Source organism: Moschus berezovskii, chromosome 2 (assembly GCF_049115385.1).
Source record: "Moschus berezovskii isolate FMDL1 chromosome 2, NW_MosBer_1.0, whole genome shotgun sequence".
In the NCBI taxonomy this organism is placed as follows: Eukaryota; Metazoa; Chordata; class Mammalia; order Artiodactyla; family Moschidae; genus Moschus; species Moschus berezovskii.
Window position 1 is genome coordinate 139,498,171 of NC_142461.1, and position 26,221 is coordinate 139,524,391.

The 26,221-nt window shown below is 42.1% G+C and overlaps 1 protein-coding gene across 1 annotated transcript in view; it reads left to right on the plus strand.

The window, feature by feature from the left end:
- OCA2 (OCA2 melanosomal transmembrane protein) overlaps positions 1–26,221 on the plus strand; it is a 291,387-nt gene that overhangs the window by 235,555 nt on the left and 29,611 nt on the right. Inside the window, exons 20-21 of the mRNA XM_055398109.2 lie at positions 7,760–7,819; positions 8,477–8,581. Of these exons, the coding sequence (XP_055254084.1) occupies positions 7,760–7,819; positions 8,477–8,581 (165 nt within the window). The remainder of the gene's footprint in view (positions 1–7,759; positions 7,820–8,476; positions 8,582–26,221) is intronic.

Consider the following 26,221-nt stretch of genomic DNA (forward strand, 5'->3'; position numbering starts at 1 on the left):
CAAAACTCCATTAGCATTTGCCCTGCTTCATTCCGTGCTCCAAGGCCAATTTGCCTGTTACTCCAGGTGTTTCTTGACTTCCTACTTTTGCATCACAGTCCCCAATAATGAAAAGGACATCTTTTTTTGGGTGTAAGTTCTAAAAGGTCTTTTGGGTCTTCATCAGTTCAGTTCAGTTCAGTTCAGTCGCTCAGTCGTGTCTGACTCTCCGCGACCCCATGAATCACAGCACGCCAGGCCTCCCTGTCCATCACCAACTCCCGGAGTACACTCAAACTCATGTCCACAGAGTCAGTGATGCCATCCAGCCATCTCATTCTCTGTCATCCCCTTCTCCTCCCGCCCCCAACCTTTCCCAGCATCACAGTCTTTTCCAGTGAGTCAACTCGTCGCATGAGGTGGCCAAAGTATTGGAGTTTCAGCTTTAGCATCAGTCCCTCCAATGAACATCCAGGATTGATCTCCTTTAGAATGGACTGGTTGGATCTCCTTGCAGTATAAGGGACTCTCAAGAGTCTTCTCCAACACCACAGCTCAAAAGCATCGATTCTTCGGCGATCAGCTTTCTTCACAGTCCAACTCTCACATCCATACATGACCACGGGAAAAACCATTGCCTTGACTAGACGGACCTTGGTTGGCAAAGTAATGTCTCTGCTTTTTAGTATACTATCAAGGTTGGTCATAACTTTCCTTCCAAGGAGCAAGCGTCTTTTAATTTCATGGCTGCAATCAGCATCTGCAGTGATTGGGTCTTCATAGAACCGTTCAACTTCGGCTTCTTCAGCATTACTGGTTGGGACATAGACTTGGATTATTATAATATTTTAGTATTGGTTTGCCTTGGAAATGAACAGAAATCTTTCTGTCATTTTTAAGATTGCATCCAAGTACTGCATTTCAGACTCTTTTGTTGACCATGATGGCTACTCCATTTCTTCTAAGGGATTCCTGCCCACAGTAGTAGATATAGTGGTCATCTGAGTTAAATTCAACCATTCCAGTCCATTTTAGTTCGCTGACTTCTAGAATGTCTACGTTCACTCTTTCATCTCCTGTTTGACCATTTCCAATTTGCCTTGATTCATGGACCTAACATTCCAGGTTCCTATGCAATATTGCTCTTTACAGCATCGGACCTTGCTTCTATCACCGGTCACATCCACAACTGGGTATTTGTTTTGCTTTGGCTCCATCCCTTCATTCTTTCTGGAGTTATATCTCCACTGATCTCCAGTAGCAATCTGGGCACCTACCGACCTGGGGAATTCCTCATTCAGTATCCTATCATTTTGCCTTTTGATACTGTTCATGGGGTTCTCAAGGCAAGTATACTGAAGTGGTTTGCCATTCCCTTCTCCAGTGGACCACATGTTGTCAGACCTCTCCACCATTACCTGGCCATCTTGGGTGGCCCCACATGGCATGGCTTAGTTTCATTGAGTTAGACAGGCTGTGGCCCTTGTGATCAGATCAACTAGTTTTCTGTGATTATGATTTCAGTGTGTCTGCCCTCTGATGCCCCCTCGCAATATCTACCGTCTTATTTGGGTTTCTCTTACCTTGGTCGTGGGATATCTCTTCACAGCTGCTCCAGCAAAGCTCAGCTGCTGCACCTTACCTTGGATGTGGGGTAGCTCCTCTCGGCCATGCTTCTGCGCATGGTCGGTTGCGTCGCGGGAGCTGGCATCTCTTGTCTGCACCTCCGGAGCTACTCCCATAATTTACATTTTAGGATAACAGGATTAGTTAGAAGGTTTAGTCCAGAGACTGCCTTGAGGCAGGCTACATACATTATTGTTATGTAATCCTCGTAAAGACCAGACCTACTCTGGTCTTTACAAGGTAAAGGAGTACCTATACCTACAATAAGTACAAATAGGAAGAGGAGTATGTCAAGGCTGTATATTGTCACCCTACTTATTCAACTTATATGCAGAGTACATCATGAGAAATGCTGGGCTGGAGGAAGCACAAGTTGGAATCAAGATTGCCGGGAGAAATATCAATAACCTCAGATATGCAGATGACACCAACCTTATGGCAGAAAGTGAAGAAGAACTAAAGAGTCTCTTGATGAAAGTGAAAGAGGAGAGTAAAAAAGTTGGCTTAAAGCTCAATACTCAAAAAACGAAGATCATGGCATCTGGTCCCATCACTTCATGGGAAATAGATGGGGAAACAGTGTCACACTTTATTTTTGGGGGGCTCCAAAATCACTGTGGATGCTGATTGCAGCCATGAAATTAAAAGATGCTTGCTCTTTGGAAGGAAATTTATGAACAACCTAGATAGCATATTAAAGAGCAGAGACATTACTTAGGCAACAAAGGTACATCTAGTCAAGACGATGGTTTTTCCAGTGGTCATATATGGATGTGAGAGTTGGACTATAAAGAAAGCTGAGCGCTGAAGAACTGATGCTTTTGAACTGTAGTGTTGGAGAAGACTCTTGAGAATCCCTTGGACTGCAAGGAGATCCAACCAGTCCATCCTAAAGGAGATCAGTCCTGCGTGTTCATTGGAGAGACTGATGTGGAAGCTGAAACTCCAATACTTTGCCACCTGATGCGAAGAGCTGACTCATTTGAAAAGACCCTGATGCTAGGAAAGATTGAAGGCAAGAGGAGATGGGGATGACAGAGGATGAGATGGCTGGATGGCATCACCAACACAATGGACATGGGTTTGGGTGGACTCCAGGAGTTGGTGATGGACAGGGAAGCCTGGCGTGCTGCGGTTCATGGAGTGGCAAAGAGTTGGACACGACTGAGCGACTGAACTGAACTGACTCCCATAATTTACGTTTTAAGATAACAGGATTAGCCAGAAGGTTTAATCCAAAGACTGTCCTCAGGCAGGATACGTACTCCTAAGGAATGTAGAGGGAAAAAAATTTGTCCTTTCTTCCTCCTTGAGAATTCCAGACTCCTCTCTATTTGGGAATTGCTAGACTTATCAACTTGCCTAGGAAATGACTCTCATATACAGCTTTTGATTTCTTCATTGAATCTGAACAAGATCTTTGCTTTGTAGTATAATCTTGGTTGTAGTTTTTTTTTTCCTTTTATCATTTAAGTATGTCCTGTCACTTCCTTCTGGCCTACAAATTTTCGCTGAAAGATCAGCAGTTAACCTTATGGGAATTCCTTTGTATGTTATTTGTTGCTTTGCCCTTGCTGCTTTTGATATTTTCGTGTGTTTGTGTTTAATTTTTGTTTGTGGTTAATATGTGTCTTGTTGTGTTCTCTTTGAGTTTGCCTGTATGGTACTCTTTTTGGATTATTGTACTTGGGTGGCTATTTCCTTTCCCATGTTAGAGAAGTTCTTGACTATCGTCTCCTCAAATATTTTCTATGCCCTTTATTTTTCTCTTTTTTCTCTGGGACTTCTGTAATTCAAATGTTGGTGCACTTAAAGTTATTTCATTGCTTTGTGAAACTGTTGTCATTTCTTCTCATCCTTTCTTTTTCTTTTTTATTCTACTCTGCTTCAGTTAATTCAGTTATTTTACCATTCTATCTTCCAGCTCACTTATCTACTCTTCTACCTCAGTTCAGTTCAGTTCAGTCTCTCAGTCGTGTCTGACTCTTTGTGACCCCATGAATCACAGCACGCCAGGCCTTCCTGTCCATCACCAACTCCCGGAGTTCAACCAAACTCATGTTCATCGAGTTGGTGATGCCATCCAGCCATCTCATCCTCTGTCGTCCCCATCTCCTCCCACCCCCAATCCTTCCTAGCATCAGACTCTTTTCCAGTGAGTCAGCTCGTCGCATGAGGTGGCCAAAGTACTGGAGTTTCAGTTTTAGCATCAGTCCTTCCAATGAACACCCAGGATTGATCTCCTGTAGAATGGACTTGTTGGATCTCCTTGCAGTCCAAGGGACTCTCAAGAGTCTTCTCCTACACCACAGTTCAAAAGCATCAATTCTTCAGCGATCAGCTTTCTTCACAGTCCAACTCTCACATCCATACATGACCACTGGAAAATCCATAGCCTTGACTAGACAGACCTTGGTTGGCAAAGTAATGTCTCTGCTTTTTAATATGCTATTTAGGCTGGTCATAACTTTCCTTCCAAGGAGTAAGCGGCTTTTAATTTCATGGCTGCAATCAGCATCTGCAGTGATTTTGGAGCCCCCCAAAATAAAGTCTGACACCGTTTCCACTGTTTCCCCATCTATTTCCCATGAAGTGATGGGACCAGATGCCATGATCTTCGTTTTCTGAATGTTGAGCTTCAAGCCAACTTTTTCACTCTCCTCTTTCACTTTCATCAAGAGGCTTTTTAGTTCCTCTTCACTTTCTGCCATAAGGGTGGTGTCATCTGCATATCTGAGGTTATTGATACTTCTCCCAGCAATCTTGATTCCAGCTTGTGCTTCTTCCAGCCCAGCTTTCCTCATGATGTACTCTGCATATAAGTTAAATAAACAAGGTGACAAAATACAGCCTTGACATACTCCTTTTCTTATTTGGAACCAGTCTGTTGTTCCATGTTCAGTTCTAACTGTTGTTTCCTGACCTGCATACAGGTTTCTCAAGAGGCAGGTCAGGTGGTCTGGGATTCCCATCTCTTTCAGAATGTTCCACAGTTTATTGTGATCCACACAGTCAAAGGCTTTGGCATAGTTAATGAAGCAGAAATAGATGGTTTTCTGGAACTCTCTTGCTTTCAGTTATTCTATTATTAGTTTTCTCTAGTGTATTTTTTATTTCAGTTATTGTGTTGTTCAATGCTGATTGTTCATTATTTCTAGGTCCTTGTTAAACATTTACTGCATCTTTTCAATCCATGTATCCATTCTATTTATCTGTGCCTCCATTCTGCGATTTTGGATCATTTTTACTACCATTACTCTGAATTGATTTTCAGGTAGACTACGTATTTCCTCTTCATTTGTTTGGTCTTGGGGATTTTTAATTTGCTTCTTCATCTGCTGCAAGTTCTCTGTCTTCTCATTTTGTTTAGCTTACTGTGTTTGGGTTCTCCTTTCCACAGGATGTAGACTTGTAGTTCCTCTTACTTGTAGAGTCTTCCCTCAGTGGGTGGGGTTGGATCAGTGTCTTGAATAGACATCCTGGTGGGTGAAACTGGTTCCTATGTTCTGATTGCTGAAACTAGATCTGGTCCCTCTGATGGGCTTTGATGCATCCAGTGTTTTTTTTTTTTTCATAGGGGAAGGGGTGTCTGTGAGCTTAGTATAGCTTCAGGTTATACTATTTGCTAATGGGTGGGCTTGTGTTCCTTTTTTCTAGTTGTTTGACATGAGGTGTCCAGCACTGGAACTTTCTGACTGTTGAGTGTAGCCAGGTCTTAGTATTGGGATGAGACCTTTGGAAGAACTTTGTCTGGTTAATATTCCATGTGTCAGGAGTTCTCTTGTGGTCCAGCATCTTGGATTTGGGTCTCTCACTTCAAAAGTTCAGGTCCAAATCATTGCTGAAGCACCAAAGCTCCACGAACTACTTGGCACAGAAGATAAAGAAAAAGAAAAAAATCAATCAAACAAGAAAATAACAGGTATACAGAACCCCAAGAAATATAGTAAAAACAAAACTAAACAAAAACACACAAAGAAATGCACACTCAAACTCACAAAAAGAAGAGGAAAGAAAAAAAAAAGAAACAAAAAAGAAGAGAGGTATTGAACCAATAAACACATAAATGTAAATAAACAATGAAAGATAAATTAGCAAAACACAGCACCAAGATGAAATCAAATGTGGAAAGTAAACTTCAAAGCATAAAAGATATACACTAATAAAACAAAAGAAAAAATGTAAAAAGAAAACAAAAGAAAAATACAATACAACAAGGAAGTAAAGTAAAAATAGAGAAATATAAAATATAGTTAAAAATAAGATTAAAAACAAAGTAAAACAGGGAAAAAAATGGAAAAAATGCAATATAATGAAAAAGTACAGTAGAAATAGGGAAAAATAAAATAAGTTTATTTAAAAGTAATGTGCAAGAAAAGAAAAAAGTAAAAATTAAAAAAATAATTAAAAAAATCAACAGTAAAATAGAATACAAAAAAATTACGTATATACATAGAGTAAGAGTGGTAGTAAGAAGACGATTTTCCTGTGGCCTCAGATTTCAGTTTCCTTGCCCCCACAATGAGCTCCAGCCAATCTACCATCTCAGGACATCCTCCAATATTTCTATTCCAGACCTGCTGTGGGCACTGTGGGGTCAGCTCAGATTCTGATTTGGCCTTACTCTACCTTGTACTTGCTTCCAAAGTCCACAGTTGCCCCTGAATTCCACAGCTTCAAATATTGGAACACTCACTGTCTATTGAGATAGTCCACAGGTGCAGGGTTTACCAAGACAGTTGCAAGGATTTAGTCCACTACTCTTGTCACTGCATGAGCAAATTCCCTTCATCTTGTTTGGTCACACAGCTCCTGGTGCTCAGCTTTGCTTTTGTCCCAGTTTTGTTTGTCCTACTGTTTGTAGGTCGCCCTCCATTGTCTGTTCCCTGTCCAGACAAAAGGGGGCAAAAGCAATGGCAGAGGCTGATTAGGGCTCACTTGCTCACTCAGGCCAGCGGGAGGGAGGGAAACGGCAGACACAGTTGGGAAGTGTTGGTAGTGCCTGTGGTGGCTGAGGCCTGTAGAAATTTGCTACAGCAAGAGGCAAATTGCATTCTCCCAGGGGAGTTGGCTCCAGGTTATGGGTCCCTTGGCAATGCCAAGCTGCACAAGCTCCCTGGAAGGTGTGGGCAGTGATCTGTGCCTGCTCACCGCTCGGTGGCAATGGCAGTGGCTGAAACACTCGCCTCTAGCGTCAGAGATAAAAGTTGTGGTTTGTACTGCCTCTGGCACTTGCGGAGTTGTGGTCCTGTCATCTGTGACCTCATGAAGTTTGAGGGTCCCTGAGATAATAATCTCTTGCCTTTGTGGTAGGCCCAGGCTTTTTCCTTGACTCCCTCAGCTGTGTAGTACTAGTCCCCTCAGACTGTCTTCGTGGCAGGCAACCCCAATTGTCTCCCTGGGATCTGACCTCTGAAGCCTGAGCCCCGGCACCAAGTCCCCACCTGCCCTGGGTGCATGCAGACATCTCAAACTAGTGGGAACTGGCCAGCACTGACCTCTGTGCAGAGTTTTCTCCCTTTTCCCTTTGCACACCTGTTGCTGTGCTCACCTCTGAGGCTCCTAAGCTCTCCTATGTGCCTGCCTATGAGGGTTTCCAAGTGTGCAGAAACTTTTCCTCCTTCATAACTCCCAGAGGCACAGGTCCCATTTGAATTCCTTTGTCTCTTTTCTTATTTCTTTTGCCTTACCTGTTTTGTGGAGATAAGCTGTCCTTGTTGCAAGTCTGAGGTCTTCTGCCAGCTATCAGTTGGTGTTCTGTACGAGGTGTTCCACATGCAGATGTATTTTTTGTGTATTTGTGGGGAGAAAGGTGATATTCATGTCTTACTACTCTGCCATCTAAAAGGTCTTCCCCATGGTGATCTTAAAAAGAAATGGCCTTCTATCCAAATTTAAATTTAACATGGACATTAATACAAATTAATGCTTGTATTAATGCGAACTGGCAGAAGTTCCTGCCAGTGCTACTCTGCTCTCACTTTGAAGAATCTTCAGTATCCATATGCGAGTAAATTATTTAGACTGTGTGTTTGATCTTTTATAAGCAATGAGAGACCATGTTCACTTACTTTCATTTTAAAGATATGTTTTTAAACCTTTGCATATCTTCTCAGTTTTAAAATGATTCTCATCATACGTTTATTTCTTCTAGGCATTGGCACATCTCCACTTAATAGAATATGTCGGAGAACAGACTGCTTTGCTAATAAAGGTACATTAAATACTGCGATATAATGTGCTCCAGCCACCATTCCTTTGATTTTTGTGAAAAAAGAAAAAAATATCAGTTGGAATAGATCTCATTCATTATGTAAAAGGTATAACAGGGAACCTGTTTTATCCTATGTAGTCTAGAGATGAAAAGAGACTTTTTTCAAGGAATATATAATTACAGGTGCTTCCAGTTTTTCTATTAGCCTTTAGTTGAAACCTTTCTAGGAAGGAGAACAATTGAGACAGTAGTCTCAGTAAGTGATGCACAGAGGTTTAACCCAAGGTTTTTGCCAAGAAGTGATGTCAGTGTGGCTAGTGTGCCATCTGGTGTCCCATCAGGACATCAGGAACAGGGATACTCTGCTTTCCATACCCTCCTCACCCCACACTGACCCAAGTGTTTGTTGGTTTGAGCATGGTTACTACTCTGAATTACTTGTAGACTCTGTCCCAGGCTCCTGGTAGGAGTTGGAAAAGTCCAGATAGTGCTGTTTGTATACCAGAGTCTCCTCTGGTCTCCTGTATGGAAGAGGAAGGACCAGGATCCCTGTTGTCCCTTTGGAGTCTCCCATATCCTACCATCATATCCTCAGTGTATGTGTGTGTGATCTGTGCAGCTATGGTAAACAGCCCTACTTTTATCTGCTGCTTTCAGATGGTCCCAGAAGATCAGCGCCTTATAGCTGCCATCATCCTGGTGGTCTGGGTCTCAGGCATTACTTCCTCCCTGATTGACAACATCCCATTCACTGCTACTATGGTGAGTCACAGTATCTTCCATGTGATGAGGGCCCACATTTTACTTGCACACAACCTGGACTCATCCTTCCTTTCAGAGGAAGCAGAGAGTGAGCCCTGTCCCTTTGCTGCACTCACAGGTTTAGGGGACAGATGGGATGAATCCCAAACAGCAGCTGGGAGCTAAGCCCTTATAGCTGCTGTGGGTAGTGAATTCCAGGATGGCTGGTTGTTTTAGGGTCAGTCTGACTGGGAGTTGCCACCTCTCATGGAAAAGACAGTCTTTCTTTTCTGTTTCTTTAAAAAAAATTCAGTTCAGTCACTCAGTCATATTTGAATCTTTGAGACCTCATGGGCTGCAGCACACCAGGTGTCCCTGTCCATCACCAACTCTTGGAGCTTGCTCAAACTCAAGTCCATTAAGTCGGTGATGCTATCCAACCATCTCATCCTTTGTTGTCTCCTTCTCTTCCTGCCTTCAATCTTTCCCAGCAACAGGGTCTTTTCCAATGAGTCAGTTCTTCCCATCAGGTGGCCAAAGTATTGGAGTTTTAGCTTCAGTGTCAGTCCCTCCAATGAATAGTCAGGGCTGATTTCCTTCAGGATGGACTTGTTGGATCTCCTGCAGTCCAAGGGACTCTCAAGAGTCTTCTCCAACACCACAGCTCAAAAGCATCAATTCTTCAGCACTCAGTTTTCTTTATAGTCCAACTCTCACATTCATGCATTACTACTGGAAAAGCCATAGCTTTGACTAGATGAACCTTTGTTGTAAAGTAATGTCTCTGCTTTTTAATATACTGTCTAGATCGGTCATACCATTTCTTCCAAGGAGGAAGTGTCTTTTAATTTCATGGATGCAGTCACCATCTGCAATGATTTTGAAGCACAAGAAAATAAAAACTCACTATTTTCCATGAAGTGATGGGACCAGATGCCATGATCTTGTTTTCAGAATGTTGAGTTTTAAGCCAGCTTTTGCACTCTCCTCTGTCACCTTCTTCAAGAGGCTCTTTAGTTCTTTACTTTCTGCCATAACGGTGATGTCATTTGTGTATCTGAGGTTATTGATGTTTCTCCCTGCAATTTTGATTCCAGCTTGTACTTCAGCCAGCCAGGCATTTCTCATTATGTACTCTGCATATGAGTAAAATGAGCACGGTGACAATATACAGCCTTGACGTACTAATTCTCTGATTTGGAACCAGTCTGTTGTTTGAGGTCCAGTTCTAACTGTTACTTTTTGTCCTGCATAGATTTATCAAGAGGCAGGTAAGGTGATCTGGTATTCCCATCTCTTTAAGAATGTTCATTTTATTGTGATCCACACAAAGGCTTTGGTTTAGTCACTCAAGCAGAAGTAGATTTTTTTTTTTTTTCTGGAACTCTCTTGCTTTTTCTATGATCCAACAGATGTTGGCAATTTGGTCTCTGGTTCCTTTGCCTTTTCTAAATCCAGCTTGAACATCTGGAATTTCACAGTTCATGTACTGTTGAAGCCTGGCTTGGAGAATTTTGAGCATTACTTTGCTAGCATGTGAAATCAGTGCAATTGTGTAGTAGTTTGAGCATGCTTTGGCATTGCCTTTCTTTGGGATTAGAATGAACACTGACCTTTTCCATTCCTGCGGCCACTGCTGAGTTTTCCAAATTTTCTGATATATTGAATGCAGCACTTTCACATCATATTTTAGGATTTGAACTAGTTCAACTGGAATTCCATCACCTCCACTAGCTTTGTTCGTAGTGATGCTTCCTAAGACCCACTTGACTTCTCATTCCAGGATGTCTGGCTCTAGGTGAGTGATCACAGCATCGTGGTTATCAGGGTCTTTTTTGTATGGTTCTTCTGTGTATTCTTTCCACCTCTTCTTAATAACTTTTGCTTCTGTTAGGTCCATGCCATTTCTGTCCTGTTTTGTGCCCATCTTTGACTTTGGCCACCTCACGTGACGAGTTGACTCACTGGAAAAGAGTCTGATGCTGGGAGGGATTGGGGGTGGGAGGAGACGGGGACGACAGAGAATGAGATGGCTGGATGGCATCACCTACTCGATGGACATGAGTTTGAGTGAGCTCCGGGAGTTGGTGATGGACAGGGAGGCCTGGCGTTCTGTGATTCATGGGGTCACAAAGAGTCGGACACGACTGAGCGACTGAACTGAACTGAACTGAACTTGCATGAAATGTTCCCTTGGTATCTCTAATTTTCTTGAAGAGATCTCTAGTCTTTCCCATTCTACTGTTTTACTCTTTTTCTTTGCATTGATCACTGAGGAAGGTTTTATCTCTCCTCGCTGTTCTTTGGAACTCTGCATTCAAATGTGTATATCTTTTCCTCCTTCGCTTTTAGCTTCTCTTCTTTTCACAGCTCTATGTAAGGCCTCCTCAAATAACCATTTGGCCTTTTTTCATTTCTTTTCCTTTGGGATGGTCTTGATCACTGCCTCCTGTCATAATGTCATTGCCTCCTGTTCATAATGTCATGAACCTCTATCCATAGTTCTTCAGGCACTCTGTCTATCAGATCCAATCCCTTGAACCTATTTATCACTTCCACTGCATAAATGTAAGGGATTTGATTTAGGTCATACTTGAATGGTCTAGTGGTTTTCCCTACTTTCTTAAATTTATGTCTGAATTTGGCAATAAGGAGTCCCTGATCTGAGCCACAGTTACCTCCCAGTCTTGTTTTTGCTGACTGAATACAGCTTGTCCATCTTTGGATGCAGAGAACATAATTAATCTGATTTTGGTATTGATCATCTGGTGATGTTGATGTGTACAGTCTTCTCTTGTGTTTTTGGAAGAGGGTGTTTGCTTGACCATTGCATCCTCTTGATAAAACTCTGCTAGCTTTTGCCCTGTTGCATTTTGAACCCCAAGGCCAAATTTGCCTGTTACTTCAGTTATCTCTTGACTTCCTACTTTTGCATCCTAGTCCCCTATAATGAAAAGGACATCTTTTTGGGGTATTGGTTGTAGAATTTCTTGTATGTCTTTATAGAACTGTTCAACTTTAACTTCTTCAGCGTTACTGGTTGGGTCATAGACTTGGATTACTGTGATATTGAATGGTTTGCCTTGGAAACAAACAGATCATTCTGTTGTTTTTGAGATTGCTCCCAAATACTGTATTTCAGACTCTTTTGTTGACCATGAGGGATAGTCCGTTTCTTCTAGGGGATTCTTGCCCACAGTAGTATATATAATGGTCATCTGAGATAAATTTGTCCATTCCAGTCCATTTTAGCTCACTGATTCCTAAAATGACAATGTTCCTCCTTGCTATCTCCTGTTTGACCACTTTCAATTTTCCTTCATTCATGGACCTAACATTCCAGGTTCCTATGCAATATTGTTCTTTACAGTATTGGACTTTACTTCCATCACCAGTCGCATCCACAATTGTGTGTTCTTTTTCCTTTGGCTCCATGTCTTCATCCTTTCTGGAGTTATTTCTCCATGCTTCTCCAGTAGTATATTGGGGACCTACTGACCTGCAGAGTTCTTTCAGTGTCATAACTTTTTGCCTTTTCATACTGTTTATGGGATTCTCAAGGCAAGAATACTGAAGTGGTTTGCCATTCCCTTCTCCAGTGGACCAAAATTTGTCAGAACTCTCCACCATGAACATCCATCTTGGGTGGCCCTTCATGGCATGGCTCATAGTTTCATTGATGACACCACCCTTCTGGCAGAAAGTGAAGAGGAACTAAAAAGCCTCTTGATGAAAGTGAAAGAGGAGAGTGAAAAGTTTGGCTTGAAGCTCAACATTCAGAAAATGAAGATCATGGCATCTGGTCCCCTCACTTCATCGGAAATAGATGGGGAAACAGTGGAAACAGTGTCAGACTTTAATTTTGAGGCTCCAAAATCACTGCATATGCTGATTGTAGCCATGAAATTAAAAGACTCTTACTCCTTGGAAGGAAAGTTATGACCAACCTAGACAGCATATTAAAAAACAGAGACATTACTTTGCCAGCAAAGGTCCGTCTAGTCAAGGCTATGGTTTTTCCCATGGTCATGTATGGATGTGAGAGTTGGACTGTGAAGAAAGCTGATCACTGAAGTATTGATGCTTTTGAACTGTGGTGTTGGAGAAGTCTCTTGAGAGTCCCTTGAACTGCAAGGAGATCCAACCAGTCCATTCTAAAGGAGATCAATCCTGGGTGTTCATTGGAAGAACTGATGCTAAAACTGAAACTCCAATACTTTGGCCACCTCATGTGTAATGTTGACTCACTGGAAAAGAGTCTGATGCTAGGAAGGATTGGGGGCGGGAGGAAATGGGGCCGACAGAGAATGAGATGGCTGGATGGCATCACCGACTCGATGGACATGAGTTTGAGTGAACTCCAGGAGTTGGTGATGAACAGGGAGGCCTGGCGTGCTGTGATTCATGGGGTTGCAAAGAGTGGGATACGACTGAGCGACTGAACTGAACTGAACTGTGGTCCATGTAATCAGTTTGATTAGTTTTCTGTGATTGTGGTTTTCATTCTGTCTGCCCTCTGAGGGATAAGGATAAGAGACTTATTGAAGCTTCCTGATGAGAGAGACTGACTGTGTAGGAAACTGGGTCTTGTTCTGATGGGTGGGGCCATGCTCATTTCAGATCATTTCAGTTCAGTCGCTCAGTCGTGTCCGACTCTCTGCGACCCCATGAATCACAGCACGCCAGGCCTCCCTGTGCATCACCAACTCCCGGAGTTCACTCAAACTCATGTCCATCGAGTCGGTGATGCCATCCAGCCATCTTATTCCCTGTCGTCCCCGTCTCCTCCCACCCCCAATCCTTCCCAGCATCAGAGTCTTTTCTAGTGAGTCAACTCTTCGCATGAGGTGGCTAAAGTATTGGAGTTTCAGCTTTAGCATCAGTCCTTCCAATGAACACCCAGGACTGATCTCTTTTAGAATGGACTGGTTGGATCTCCTTGCAGACCAAGGGACTCTCAAGAGTCTTTTCCAGCACCACAGTTCAAAAGCATCAATACTTCAGTGATCAGCTTTCTTCACAGTCCAACTCTCACATCCATACATGACCACTGGAAAAACCATAGCCTTGACTAGATGGACCTTGGTTGGCAAAGTGCTGTCTCTGCTTTTTAATATGCTGTCTAGTTTGGTCATAACTTTCCTTCCAAGGAGTAAGCGTCTTTTAATTTCATGGCTGTAATCAGCATCCGCAGTGAATTTGGAGCCCAAAAAAATAAAGTCTGACACTGCTTCCACTGTTTCCCCATCTATTTCTGATGAAGTGATGGGACCAGATGCCATGATCTTTAAATCTTTAATCCAACTTTCTGTTGATGGGCCGGATTGTGTTCCCTCCCTATTGTTTGACCTGAGACCAGGCTATTTTGGAAGTAATGAAGATATTGGTGACCTCCTTCAAAAGGTCCCATACATGCACTGTCTCACTCAGTGCCCTCGACCTTGAAGCAGGCCACCACCGACCCACACCTCTGCTGGAGACTCCTAGACACTCACAGGGAAGTCTGGGTCAGTCTCTTTTAGGGTCACTGCTCCTTTTTCTTGGGTACTGTTATACACAAGGCTTTCCCTCCAAGAGTCTGTTTTCCCAGTCCTGTGTAAGTTTTGGTGGCTCTTTGGTGGGGTTAATGGCGACCTCCTCCAAGAAGGCTTATGCCATACCCAGGTCTACTGCACCCAGAGCCCCTGCCCCTGCGGCAGGCCACTGCTGACCCGTACCTCCACAGGTGACACTCAAACACTCAGAAGCATGTCTGTCTCAGTCTCTGTGGGGTCTCCTGGTTCACATGTTTTATTTGTCTGAGTGTCTCTGGTGGGTATGGGGTTTGATTCTAAATGTGATTTCGCCCCTCCTACTGTCTTGTGGGGTTTCTCCTTTGCCCTTGGACATGAGATATCTTTTTGGTGGATCCAACATTCTCCAGTCAATGGTTGTTCAGTAGTGAGTTGTAATTTTGGAGTTCTCGCAGGAGAAGATGAGTGCACGTTCTTCTTCTCTGCCATCTTGTGGAGTATTCTCATCTATACCCAGACCATAACCAGTTATACCAGCTCAAGGACGAGCAGGTTGGGCCCTTCCTTACTCCAACGCTGCCCCTGCCTCATAAAAACTTCCTTCCCCTCACACTCAACTTGCCCCAACCTGAACATTGGAAGAAAACTGGAAGACATTAAAGACAGTTGGAAAACATTGAAGACAATTGGAAAACATTAAAGACAGAGGCTGGTTGAAGGTGTTAATCTTTTTCCTACAAAGACAGGATCTATTTTAACTGGCCATGATGGTTTCTTAGAGAAGGAAATGGCAACCCACTCCAGTATTCTTTCCTGGAGAATCCCATGGACACAGGAGCCTGGCGGGCTGCAGTCCGTGGGATTGCAATGAGTTGGACATGACTAAGCAACTGACACTTTCACTTTCACTTTCAGGGTAACTTTCTCATGCTATGGCCTGGAGAGGATTTTGAATTCTCTGTGTGATCTTGACATAAGCAGAGATCAAGGTTCCGTATTACAGGCCTTTCACAAGGCTATTGTGCCCTGCTCCTGCTGTGTCTTCTGACATCACTGATATTCGACTTAGGGCAGAATTGTCAATCCCCAGCATGACAGTGTAAAGGTGGGAAAAGGAAGCTGGGGTCCTGACACAGCACCTGGGGTCACAGGTGTGCTGGGTGTATGTGAACACTTCTTATGTCTGGATCCTAGACAATAGTATTCTCTCTTGTTCTTGTGACCTTGAGGGCTACACCTCTCTCACAAGACCTTAGGGTGACTGGGACTCTGTGTTACCACATATTGCTTGAAATGATAGTGTCTGCTGGGTTGATGCTCCGGTTATCAAGCTATTGTTCTCCCATGGTCTGGCCTTGGTAATTCTGAGTTCATCCTGATTGTTTTTATTTGTTCATGAAGTCCTGAGATAGAGAAGTCATCTGGATGTTGTTGAATATATTGGTCCTGCTCAGTGGGTGCTATCAATGACTGTAGTCCCACAGAGGGCCAGGGGCAGAAGTACCTCTCAGGCAGGGTAAAGCAGAAGGGTCCTGTGCTTCTGAGGTGCCAGATCAGTTTGTGTGTGAATCCCTTTCTTAGTTGAAATAGGGTGTATCCGAACCTGCAGCTGCAGCTTGGAGGGTTTGATTAGCAAAACTTCATCTGTACTTCCTCAAACCCAGGATTCTCAGAAACAATGCACCCTATCATCTGGATGGCTTCCAGGTTTCAGAATCCAGAACCTCTTTTGGACTGAGCAAAATGGTCCCTATCATTGAAAATTTAGATTCCTCTACTTTCTAAAAATATGACACTTTTGATATTTTTCTTCTTTAAATTTTAAGTTACTTAAAATTTAAACTAAAAAAAAAATCAAGGGAATCACAGGGGATAGTATAACAAATATCTGTATGTTTACTACCCCAAATGAGAAAAATTTATTCTCTTTGCCTCAGGTTTTCTCGTTTGTTTTTTTTTAAGAAATAAAATGTTACAGATGAATGTAGCATTCTCTATTCCTTCTCTCAACCCCAGTGTTATTCTATCCTTCCCTCTCCTGAGGGAACAAAGCTCGTATATCTGAGGCATATTACTATGAAAGGATTAATGGAAAGATCTTGGTTTGAATGAGTAAACATAGGATGGAAACTAACTTATGAGAGAAAAAAACAGCAGCTTCATGAACAGCTGGCAGACAGCTTCCTGCACCCCACAGATCTCTCAGCATGTGGTGGCTGCATCAGAGGAGGCCCACTTGGGTTTCTGCCTTACTCTGGAAGTAGCATCAGATGTGACCTATCATAGTCCTTGGATGGGAAATGATCGCATCAGTTCAGTTCAGTTCAGTCGCTCAGTCGTGTCCGACTCTTTGCGACCCCATTAATCACAGCATGCCAGGCCTCCCTGTCCATCACCAACTCCCGGAGTTCACAAAACTCATGTCCATCGAGTCTGTGATGCCATCCAGCCATCTCATTCTCTGTCGTCCCCTTCTCCTCCTGCCCCCAATCCCTCCCAGCATCAGAGTCTTTTCCAGTGAGTCAACTCGTTGCATTAGGTGGCCAAAGTATTGGAGTTTCAGCTTTAGCATCAGTCCTGCCAATGAACACCCAGGACTGATCTCCTTTAGAATGGACTGATTAGATCTCCTTGCAGTCCAAGGGACTCTCAAGAGTCTTCTCCAGCACCACAGTTCAAAAGCATCAATTCTTCAGCGATCAGCTTTCTTCACAGTCCAACTCTCATATCCACACATGACCACTGGAAAAACCATAGCCTGGACTAGACGGACCTTGTTGGCAAAGTAATGTCTCTGCTTTTTAATATGCTATCTAGGTTGGCCATAACTTTCCTTCCAAGGAGTAAGTGTCTTTTAATTTCATGGCTGCAATCAGCATCTGCAGTGATTTTGGAGCCCGAAAAAATAAAGTCTGACACTGCTTCCACTGTTTCCCCATCTATTTCCCAAGAAGTGATGGGACCAGATGCCATGATCTTCGTTTTCTGAATGTTGAGCTTCAAGCCAACCTTTTCACTCTCCTCTTTCACTTTCATCAAGAGGCCGTTGAGTTCCTCTTCACTTTCTGCCATAAGGGTGGTGTCATCTGCATATCTGAGGTTATTGATATTTCTCCCGGCAATCCTGATTCCAGTTTGTGCTTCTTCCAGCCCAGCGTTCCTCATGATGTACTCTGCATAGAAGTTAAATAAGCAGGGTGACAATATACAACCTTGACGTATTCGTTTTCCTATTTGGAACCAGTCTGTTGTTCCATGTCCAGTTCTAACTGTTGCTTCCTGACCTGCATACAGGCTTCTCAAGAGGCAGGTCAGGTGGTCTGGTATTCTCGTCTCTTTCAGAATGTTCCACAGTTTATTGTGATCCACACAGTCAAAGGCTTTGGCATAGTCAATGAAGCAGAAATAGATGTTTTTCTGGAACTCTCTTGCTTTCTCCATGATCCAGCGGATGTTGGTAATTTGATCTCTGGTGCCTCTGCCTTTTCTAAAACCTGCTTGAACATCTGGAAGTTCACGATTCACATATTGCTGAAGCCTAGCTTGGAGAATTTTGAGCATGACTTTACTAGCATGCGAGATGAGTGCAATTGTGCGGTAGTTTGAGCATTCTTTGGCATTGCCTTTCTTTGAGATTGGAAAGAAAAATGACTTTTCCACTGCCGAGTTTTCCAGATTTGCTGGCATATTGAGTGCAGGACTTTCACAGCATCATCTTTCAGGATTTGAAATAGCTCACTGGAATTCCATCACCTCCACTAGCTTTGTTCGTAGTGATGCTTTCTGAGGCCCACTTTACTTCACATTCCAAGATGTCTGGCTCTAGGTGAATGATAACATCATCGTGAATATCTTGGTCTTGAAGATCTTATTGTACAGTTCTTCTGTGTATTCTTGTCACCTCTTCTTAATACCTTCTGCTTCTGTTAGGTCCATACTACTTCTGTCCTTTATCGAGCCCATTTTTGCATGAAATATTCCCTTGGCATCTCTAATTTTCTTGAAGAGATCGCTAGTCTTTCCCATTCTGTTGTTTTCCTCTATTTCTTTGTATTGATCGCTGAGGAAGGCTTCATATCTCTCCTTGCTATTCTTTGGAACTCTTCATTCAGATGCTTATATCTTTCCTTTTCTCCTTTGCTTTTCACTTCTCTTCTTTTCACAGCTATTTGTAAGGCCTCCCCAGACAGCCATTTTGCTTTTTTGCATTTCTTTTCCATGGGGATGGTCTTGATCCTTGTCTCATACAATGTCACGAACCTCTGTCCATAGTTCATCAGGCACTCTATCTATCAGATCTAGTCCCTTAAATCTATTTCTCATTTCCACTGTATATTCATAAGGGATTTGATTTAGGTCATATCTGCATGGTCTAGTGGTTTTCCCTACTTTCTTCAATTTCAGTCTGAATTTGGCAATAAGGAGTTCATGATCTGAGCTACAGTCAGCTCCCGGTCTTGTTTTGGTAACTATATAGAGCTTCTCCATTTTTGGCTGCAAAGAATATAATCAATCTGATTTCGGTGTTGACCATCTGTTGATGTCCGTGTGTAGAGTCTTCTCTTGTGTTGTTGAAAGAGGGTGTTTGCTATGACCAGTGAGTTCTCTTGGCAAAACTCTATTAGCCTTTGCCCTGCTTCATTCCGTGCTCCAAGGCCAAATTTGCCTGTTACTCCAGGTGTTTCTTGACATCCTACTTTTGCATTCCAGTTCCCTATAATGAAAAGGACATCTTTTTTTTTTTGGTGTTAGTTTTTTTTTTTTTAACTTCCAAATGTTCAAGCTGATTTTATTTTATTTTATGTTTTTTTTTAATTTGGAGGCTAATTACTTTACAATATTATAATGGTTTTGCCATACATTGACATGCATCCGCCCCTTGTGTACATGTGTTCCCCTTCTTGAACTCCCCTCCCACCTCCCTCCTCTCCTTATCCTCCCTCCAGGTCATCCCCAGCACCAGCCCTGGGCATCCTGCACCATGCGTCGAACCTGGACTGGTGATTCGTTTCACATATGATAATATACATGTTTCAATGCCATTCTCCCAAATCATCCCTTCACCCTCTCCCACAGAGTCCAAAAGACTGTTCAGTACACCTGTGTCTCTTTTGCTTTCTCATACACAGGGTTATCGTTACCATCATTCTGAATTCCATATATATGCGTTAGTATACTGTATTGGCATTATTCTTTCTGGCTTACTTCACTCTGTATATTAAGCTCCAGTTTCATCAACCTCATTAGAACTGATTCAAATGTATTCTTTTTAATGGCTGAGTAATACTCCATTGTGTATATGTACAACAGCTTTCTTATCCGTTCGTCTTCAGATGAACATCTAGGTTGCTTCCATGTCCTGGCTATTATAAAGAGTGCTGTGATGAACATTGGAGTACATGTGTCTCTTTAAAGTCTGGTTTCCTTGGTGTGCATGCCAAGGCGTGCGACTGCTATGTCGTATGGCAGTTCTATTTCAAGTATTTTAAGGAATCTCCACACTGTTCTCCATAGTGGCTGTACTAGTTTGCATTCCAACCAACAGTTTAAGAGGGTTCCCTTTTCTCTACATCCTCTCTAGCATTTATTTCTTGTAGACTTTTGGACAGCAGCCATTCTGACTGGTGTGAAATGGTACCTCATTGTGGTTTTGTTTTGCATTTTTCTGTTTATGAGGGATGTTGAGCATCTTTTCATGTGTTTGTTAGCCATCTGTATGTTTTCTTTGGAGAAATGTCTGTTTAGTTCTTTGGCCCATTTTTTGATTGGGTCATTTATTTTTCTGGAATTGAGCTGCAGGAGTTGCTTGTATATTTTTGAGATTAATCCTTTGTCAGTTGTTTCATTTGCTATTATTTTCTCCCATTCTGAAAGCTGTCTTTTCACCTTGCTTATAGTTTCCTTTGCTGTGCAGAAGCCTTTAATTTAAATTAGGTCCCATTTGTTTATTTTTGTTTTTATTTCCAATATTCTGGGAGGTGGGTCATGGAGGATCCTGCTGTGATTTATGTCGGAGAGTGTTTTGCCTATGCTCTCCTCTAGGAGTTTTATAGTTTTTGGTCTTACATTTAGATCTTTAATCCATTTTGAGTTTATTTTTGTGTATGGTATTAGGGAGTGTTCTAGTTTCATTCGTTTACAAGTGGCTGACCAGTTTTCCCAGCACCACTTGTTAGAGAGCCTGTCTTTTCTCCATTTTATATTCTTGCCTCCTTTGTCAAAGATAAGGTGTCCACAGTGCATGGAGTTATTTCTGGGCTTTCTATTTTGTTCCATTGATCTAAATTTCTGTCTTTATGCCAGTACCATACTGTTTTGATGACTGTGGCTTTGTAGTAGAGCCTGAAGTCTGGCAGGTTGATTCCCCCAGTCCCATTCTTCTTCCTCAAGATTGCTTTGGCTATTCGAGGTTTTTTGTATTTCCATACAAATTGTGATATTATTTGATCTAGCTCTGTGAAAAATACCGTTGGTAGCTTGATAGGGATTGCATTGAATGTATAAATAACTTTGAGTAGTATACTCATTTTCACAATATTTATTCTTCCAATCCACGAACATGGTATATTTCTCCATCTATTAATGTCCTTTCTGATTTCTTTCACTGGTGTTTTATAGTTTTCTATGTACAGGTCTTTTGTTTCTTTAGGTAGATATATTCCTAAGTATTTTATTCTTTTTATTGCAACAGTGAATGGAATAATTTCCTTAATTTCTCTTTTCTCATTATTAGTGTATAGGAATGCAAGGGATTTCTGTGTGTTGATTTTATATCCTGCAACTTTACTGTATTCATTGATTAGCTCTAGTAGTTTTCTGGTAGAGTCTTTAGGGTTTTCTATGTAGAGGATCATGTCATCGGCAAACAGTGAGAGTTTTACGTCTCCTTTTCCAATTTGGATTCCTTTTATGTCTTTTTCTGCTCTGATTGCTGTGGCCAAACCTTCCAGAACTGTGTCGAATAGTAGTGGTGAGAGTGGGCACCCTTGTCTTCTTCCTGACTTTAGGGGAAATACTTTCAGTTTTTCACCATTGAAGATAATGTTTGCTGTTGATTTGTTATATATAGCTTTTATTATGTTAAGGTATGTTTCTTCTGTTCCCACCCTCTGGAGGGTTTTTATCATAAATGGATGTTGAATTTTGTCGAAGGCTTTCTCTGCATCTATTGAGATAATCATATGGTTTTTACTTTTTGTTTGTTAATGTGATGTATTACATTGATTGGTTTGCAGATATTGAAGAATCCTTGAATTCTTGGGATAAATCCCACTTGGTCATGATGTATGATCTTCTTAATGATGATGTATGGTCTTCTTAATGTGTTGTTGTATTCTGATTGCTAGAATTTTGTTAAGGATTTTTGCATCTATGTTCATCAGTTATATTGGCCTGTAGTTCTTTTTTTGTGGGATCTTTGCCAGGTTTGGGGATTAGGGTGATGGTGGCCTCATAGAATGAGTTTGGAAGTTTTCCTTCCTCAGCAATTTTCTGGAAGAGTTTGAATAGAGTATGTGTTCAGTTCAGTTCAGTTCAATCGCTCAGTCGTGTCCGACTCTTTGCGACCCCGTTAATCACAAAATGCCAGGCCTCCCTGTCCATCACCAATTCCCAGAGTTCACTCAAACTCATGTCCATTGAGTCAGTGATGCCATCCAGCCATCTCATTCTCTGTCGTCCCCTTCTCCTCCCACCCCCAATCCTTCCAAGCATCAGAGTCTTTTCCAGTGAGTCAACATTACACATGAGGTGGCCAAAGCATTGGAGTTTCAGCTTTAGCATCAGTCCTTCCAATGAACACCCAGGATTGATCTTGTTGAGAATGGACTGATTGGATCTCCTTGCAGTCCAAGGGACTCTCAAGAGTCTTCTCCAGCACCACATTTCAAAAGCATCAATTCTTCGGCGCTCAGCTTTCTTCACAGTCCAAGTCTCACATCCATTCATGACCACTGGAAAAACCAGCTGTTATCTAAATTTTTGGTAGAATTCAGCTGTGAAGCCCTCTGGACCTGGGCTTTTGTTTGCTGGAAGATTTCTGATTACAACTTCAATTTCCATGCTTGTGATGGGTCTGTTAAGATTTTCTATTTCTTCATTGTTCAGTTTTGGAAAGTTGTACATTTCTAAGAATTTCTCCATTTCTTCCAAGTTGTCCATTTTATTGGCTGATAGTAGTCTCTTATGATCCTTTGTATTTCTGTGTTTTCTCTTGTGATCTCTCCATTTTCATTTCTAATTTTATTGATTTGGTTTTTCTCCCTTTGTTTCTGGATGAGTCTGGCTAGTGATTTTTCAGTTTTATTTATCCTCTCATAGAACCAGCTTTTGGCTTTGTTGGTTTTTGCTATGGTGTCTTTATTTCTTTAGCATTTATTTCTGCCCTAATTTTTAAGATTTCTTTCCTTCTGCTAACCCTGGGGTTCTTCATTTCTTCCTTTTCTAGTTTCTTTAGGTGTAGAGTTAGGTTATTTAGTTGAGTTTTTTCTTGTTTCTTGAGGTATGCCTGTAATGCTATGAACCTTCCCCTGAGCACTGCTTTTACAATGTCCCAGATGTTTTTGGTTGATGTGTTTTCATTTTCATTCATTTCTATGCATATTTTGATTTGTTTTTTGATTTCTTATATTATTTGTTGGTTATTCAGCAGCATGTTGTTCAGCCTCCATATGTTGGAATTTTTAATAGTTTTTCTCCTGTAATTGAGATCTAACCTTACTGCATTGTGGTCAGAAAAGATGCTTGGAATGATTTCAGTTTTTTTTTTGAATTTACCAAGGCTAGATTTATGGCCCAGGATGTGATCTATCCTGGAGAAGGTTCCATGTGCGCTTGAGAAGAAGGTGAAATTCATTGTTTTGGGATGAGATGTCCTATAAATATCTATTAGGTCTAACTGGTCTATTGTATCATTTAAAGTTTGTGTTTCCTTGTTAATTTTCTGTTTAGTTGATCTATCCATAGGTGTGAGTGGGGTATTAAAGTCTCCCACTATTATTGCATTGTTGGTAATTTCCCCTTTCATACTGGTTAGCATTTGTCTTACATATTGTAGTGCTCCTATGTTGGGTGCATAAATATTTATTATTGTTGTATCTTCTTCTTGGATTTATCCTTTGATCATTATGTAGTGTCTTTCTTTGTCTCTTTTCACTGCCTTTGTTTTAAAGTCTATTTTATCTGATATGAGTATTGCTACTCCTGCTTTCTTTTGGTCTCTATTTGCATGGAATGTCTTTTTCCAGCCCTTCACTTTCAGTCTGTATGTGTCTCTCGTTTTGAGGTGGGTCTCTTGCAGACAACGTATATAGGGGTCTTGTTTTTGTATCCATTCAGTCTTTGCCTTTTGGTTGGGGCATTCAACCCATTTACATTTAAGGTAATTATTGATAAGTATGATCTGGTTGCTATTTTGTTTATTGTTTTGTGTTTGAGTTTATACACCCTTTCTCTGTTTCCTGTCTAGAGAAAATCCTTTAGCATTTGTTGGAGAGCTGGTTTGGTGATGCTGAATTCTCTCAGTTTTTGCTTGTCTGTAAAGCTTTTGATTTCTCCTTCTTATCTGAATTAGATCCTTGCTGGGAATAGTAATCTGGGCTGTAGGTTATTTTCTTTCATCACTTTAAGTATGTCTTGCCATTCCCTCCTGGCCTGAAGAGTTTCTGTTTTAAGATCAGTTGGTATCCTTATGGGCATCCCGTTGTGTGTTATTTGTTGTTTTCCCCTTGCTGCTTAATATTTTTTTTATGCTTGATCTTTGTTAATTTGTTTAATATGTGTCTTGGGGTATTTCACCTCGGGTTTATCCTGTTAGGGACTCTGTGGATTTCTTGGACTTGGGTGATTATTTCCTTCCCCATTTTACGGAAGTTTTCAACTATTATCTCCTCAAGTATTCTCTCATGGTCTTTCTTCTTGTCTTCTTCTGGGACTCCTATGATTCAAATGTTGGGGCGTTTAACATTGTCCCAGAGGTCTCTGAGATTGTCCTCATTTCTTTTAATTAGTTTTTCTTTTTTCCTCTGTGTTTCATTTATTTCTACAATTCTATCTTCTAGTTCGTTTATCCTGTCTTCTACCTCCGTTATTCTACTGCTTGTTCCCTCCAGAGTGTTTCTGATCTCATCTATTGCATTATTCATTGTATACTTACTCTTTTTTATTTCCTCTAGATCCTTGTTAAGCCTTTCTTGCATCTTTTCGATCCTTGTCTCCAGGTTATTTATCTGTAACTCCAATTTTTTTCAAGATTTTGGATCATTTTCACTATCAATATTCGAAATTCTTTATCAGGTAGATTCCCTATATCTTCCTCTTTTGCTTAGTTTGGTGGCATTTATCCTGTTCCTTTATTTGCTGGGAATTTCTCTGCCTCTTCATCTTGCTTATATTGCTGTGTTTGGTGTGGCTTTTCCGTTCTGGCAGTTTGTGGAGTTCTTTTTGTTGTGGAGTTTCCTCACTGTGTATGGGATTGGACGGGTGGCTTGTCAATTTTTCCTGGTTCGGGAAGCTTGTGTCTGTGTTCTGGTGGGTGGAGCTGGATTTCTTCTCTCTGGAGTGCAATGAAGTGTTCAGTAATGAGTTGTGAGATGTCTGTGGGTTTGGAGTGACTTTGAGCAGACTGTATATTGAAGCTCAAGGCTATTCTCCTGTGTTACTGAGGAATTTTCGTGGTATGTCTTTCTCTGAATCTTGTTGATCCTTGAGTGGTGCCTGGTTTCAGTGTAGGTATGGAGGCATTTGATGAGCTCCTATCGATTAATGTTCCCTGGGACAGGAGTTCTCTGGTGTTCTTAGGTTTTGGACTTAAGCCTCTGCCTATGGTTTTCAGTCTTATTGTTGCAGTAGGCTCAAGACTTCTCCATCTGTCACTTCCAAGGCAGTTCCTTCTGTTTAAGCTTCTTCTGTTTGCTGGTTTCTTCAGTGTCAAGTTTCTGCCCTGACACAAGAGTTCGGTGGTGGACACTTTTATAGGCTCACTTGTTCAGTTGTGCTGTGGGGAGGGAGGAACGCTGCTAACAAATATCACTGGCATCTGTGGGGAGTGCTCGCAGTGTCTCGGCTACACTGGGAATGCCCCCGCTCATGGCGTGTGTGCTTTCCCTGTTTATGCTGCTCAGGCTCTAGGTTGTTCTGCCGGGAACTGTCTGAGGCCGGCGCTGGGTTACATGCACTTCCCAGGTCTAAGCCACTCAGGTTCAGGTACTCGGGTACTCCACACAGGCGCAGACTTGGTTGGGCCTGCGTTTTGTGCCCTTCCCCAGTCCGAGCAGCTCAGGTGACCAGATGTTTGGCGAGCATGGTCGCTGCGACTTATTGCTTCCCCAATTCCTGCTGCTCGGTTTTCTGGGTGAACAAGCAGCACACCTTCTCATGCAGATATCGATCAGCCAGAACCCCAAAAAGTCTTGGTTAGCAATGAAGCCTGCCTGCAGTTTGGTATCGGATTCCTCTTTGGGGCCACGATTACCCCCTTCCAGCTCTGGCTGCCCTCCCCTGCCTGTCTCGGTGGGGGATGGTGGGTGGGCTGTCCACAGCTGGCTAGCTCTGTTAATTCCTTTGTTCTGTGAGCGGGTCTGGCAGTGTCTTAGTTTGGGGCTTTTCGCCTTTTTGCGGGGTAGCTATCCCACAATCTGCCTTGCTATGTCAAGTTAGCTCCCTCAGATTTCCCTCAGGGCATTCAGGCCCTGTCCTTGTCCTTACTCTAAGCTATGCAGCCCGTGCCTCCCTGCCCAGCCCCCGCTTGCTAGGGTGGGGTGCAGGCGTCTGCCTGCTTCTCCACTGAGAGTTACCTCCTGGCACTTAGTCTGTGGGTTTTAATTATTTATTTATTTTTCCTCCCAGTTATGTTGCCCTCTGAGCTTCCAAGGCTTGCCACAGACTCGCCAGTGAGTGTTTCCTGGTGTTTGGAAACTTCTCTCTTTTTTTGAAGCCTCCCTTCCTGGGACGGATCTCCGTCCCTCCTTCTTTTGTCTCTCTTTTTATCTTTTATATTATTTCCTACCTCCTTTCAAAGAAAGTGGGCCGTTTTTCTGGGTGCCTGATGTCCTCTGCCGGGATTCAGAAGTTATTTTGTGGAATTTACTCAGCGTTCAAATGCTCTTTTGTTGAATTTGTGGGGGAGCAAGTGGTCTCCCCATCCTATTCC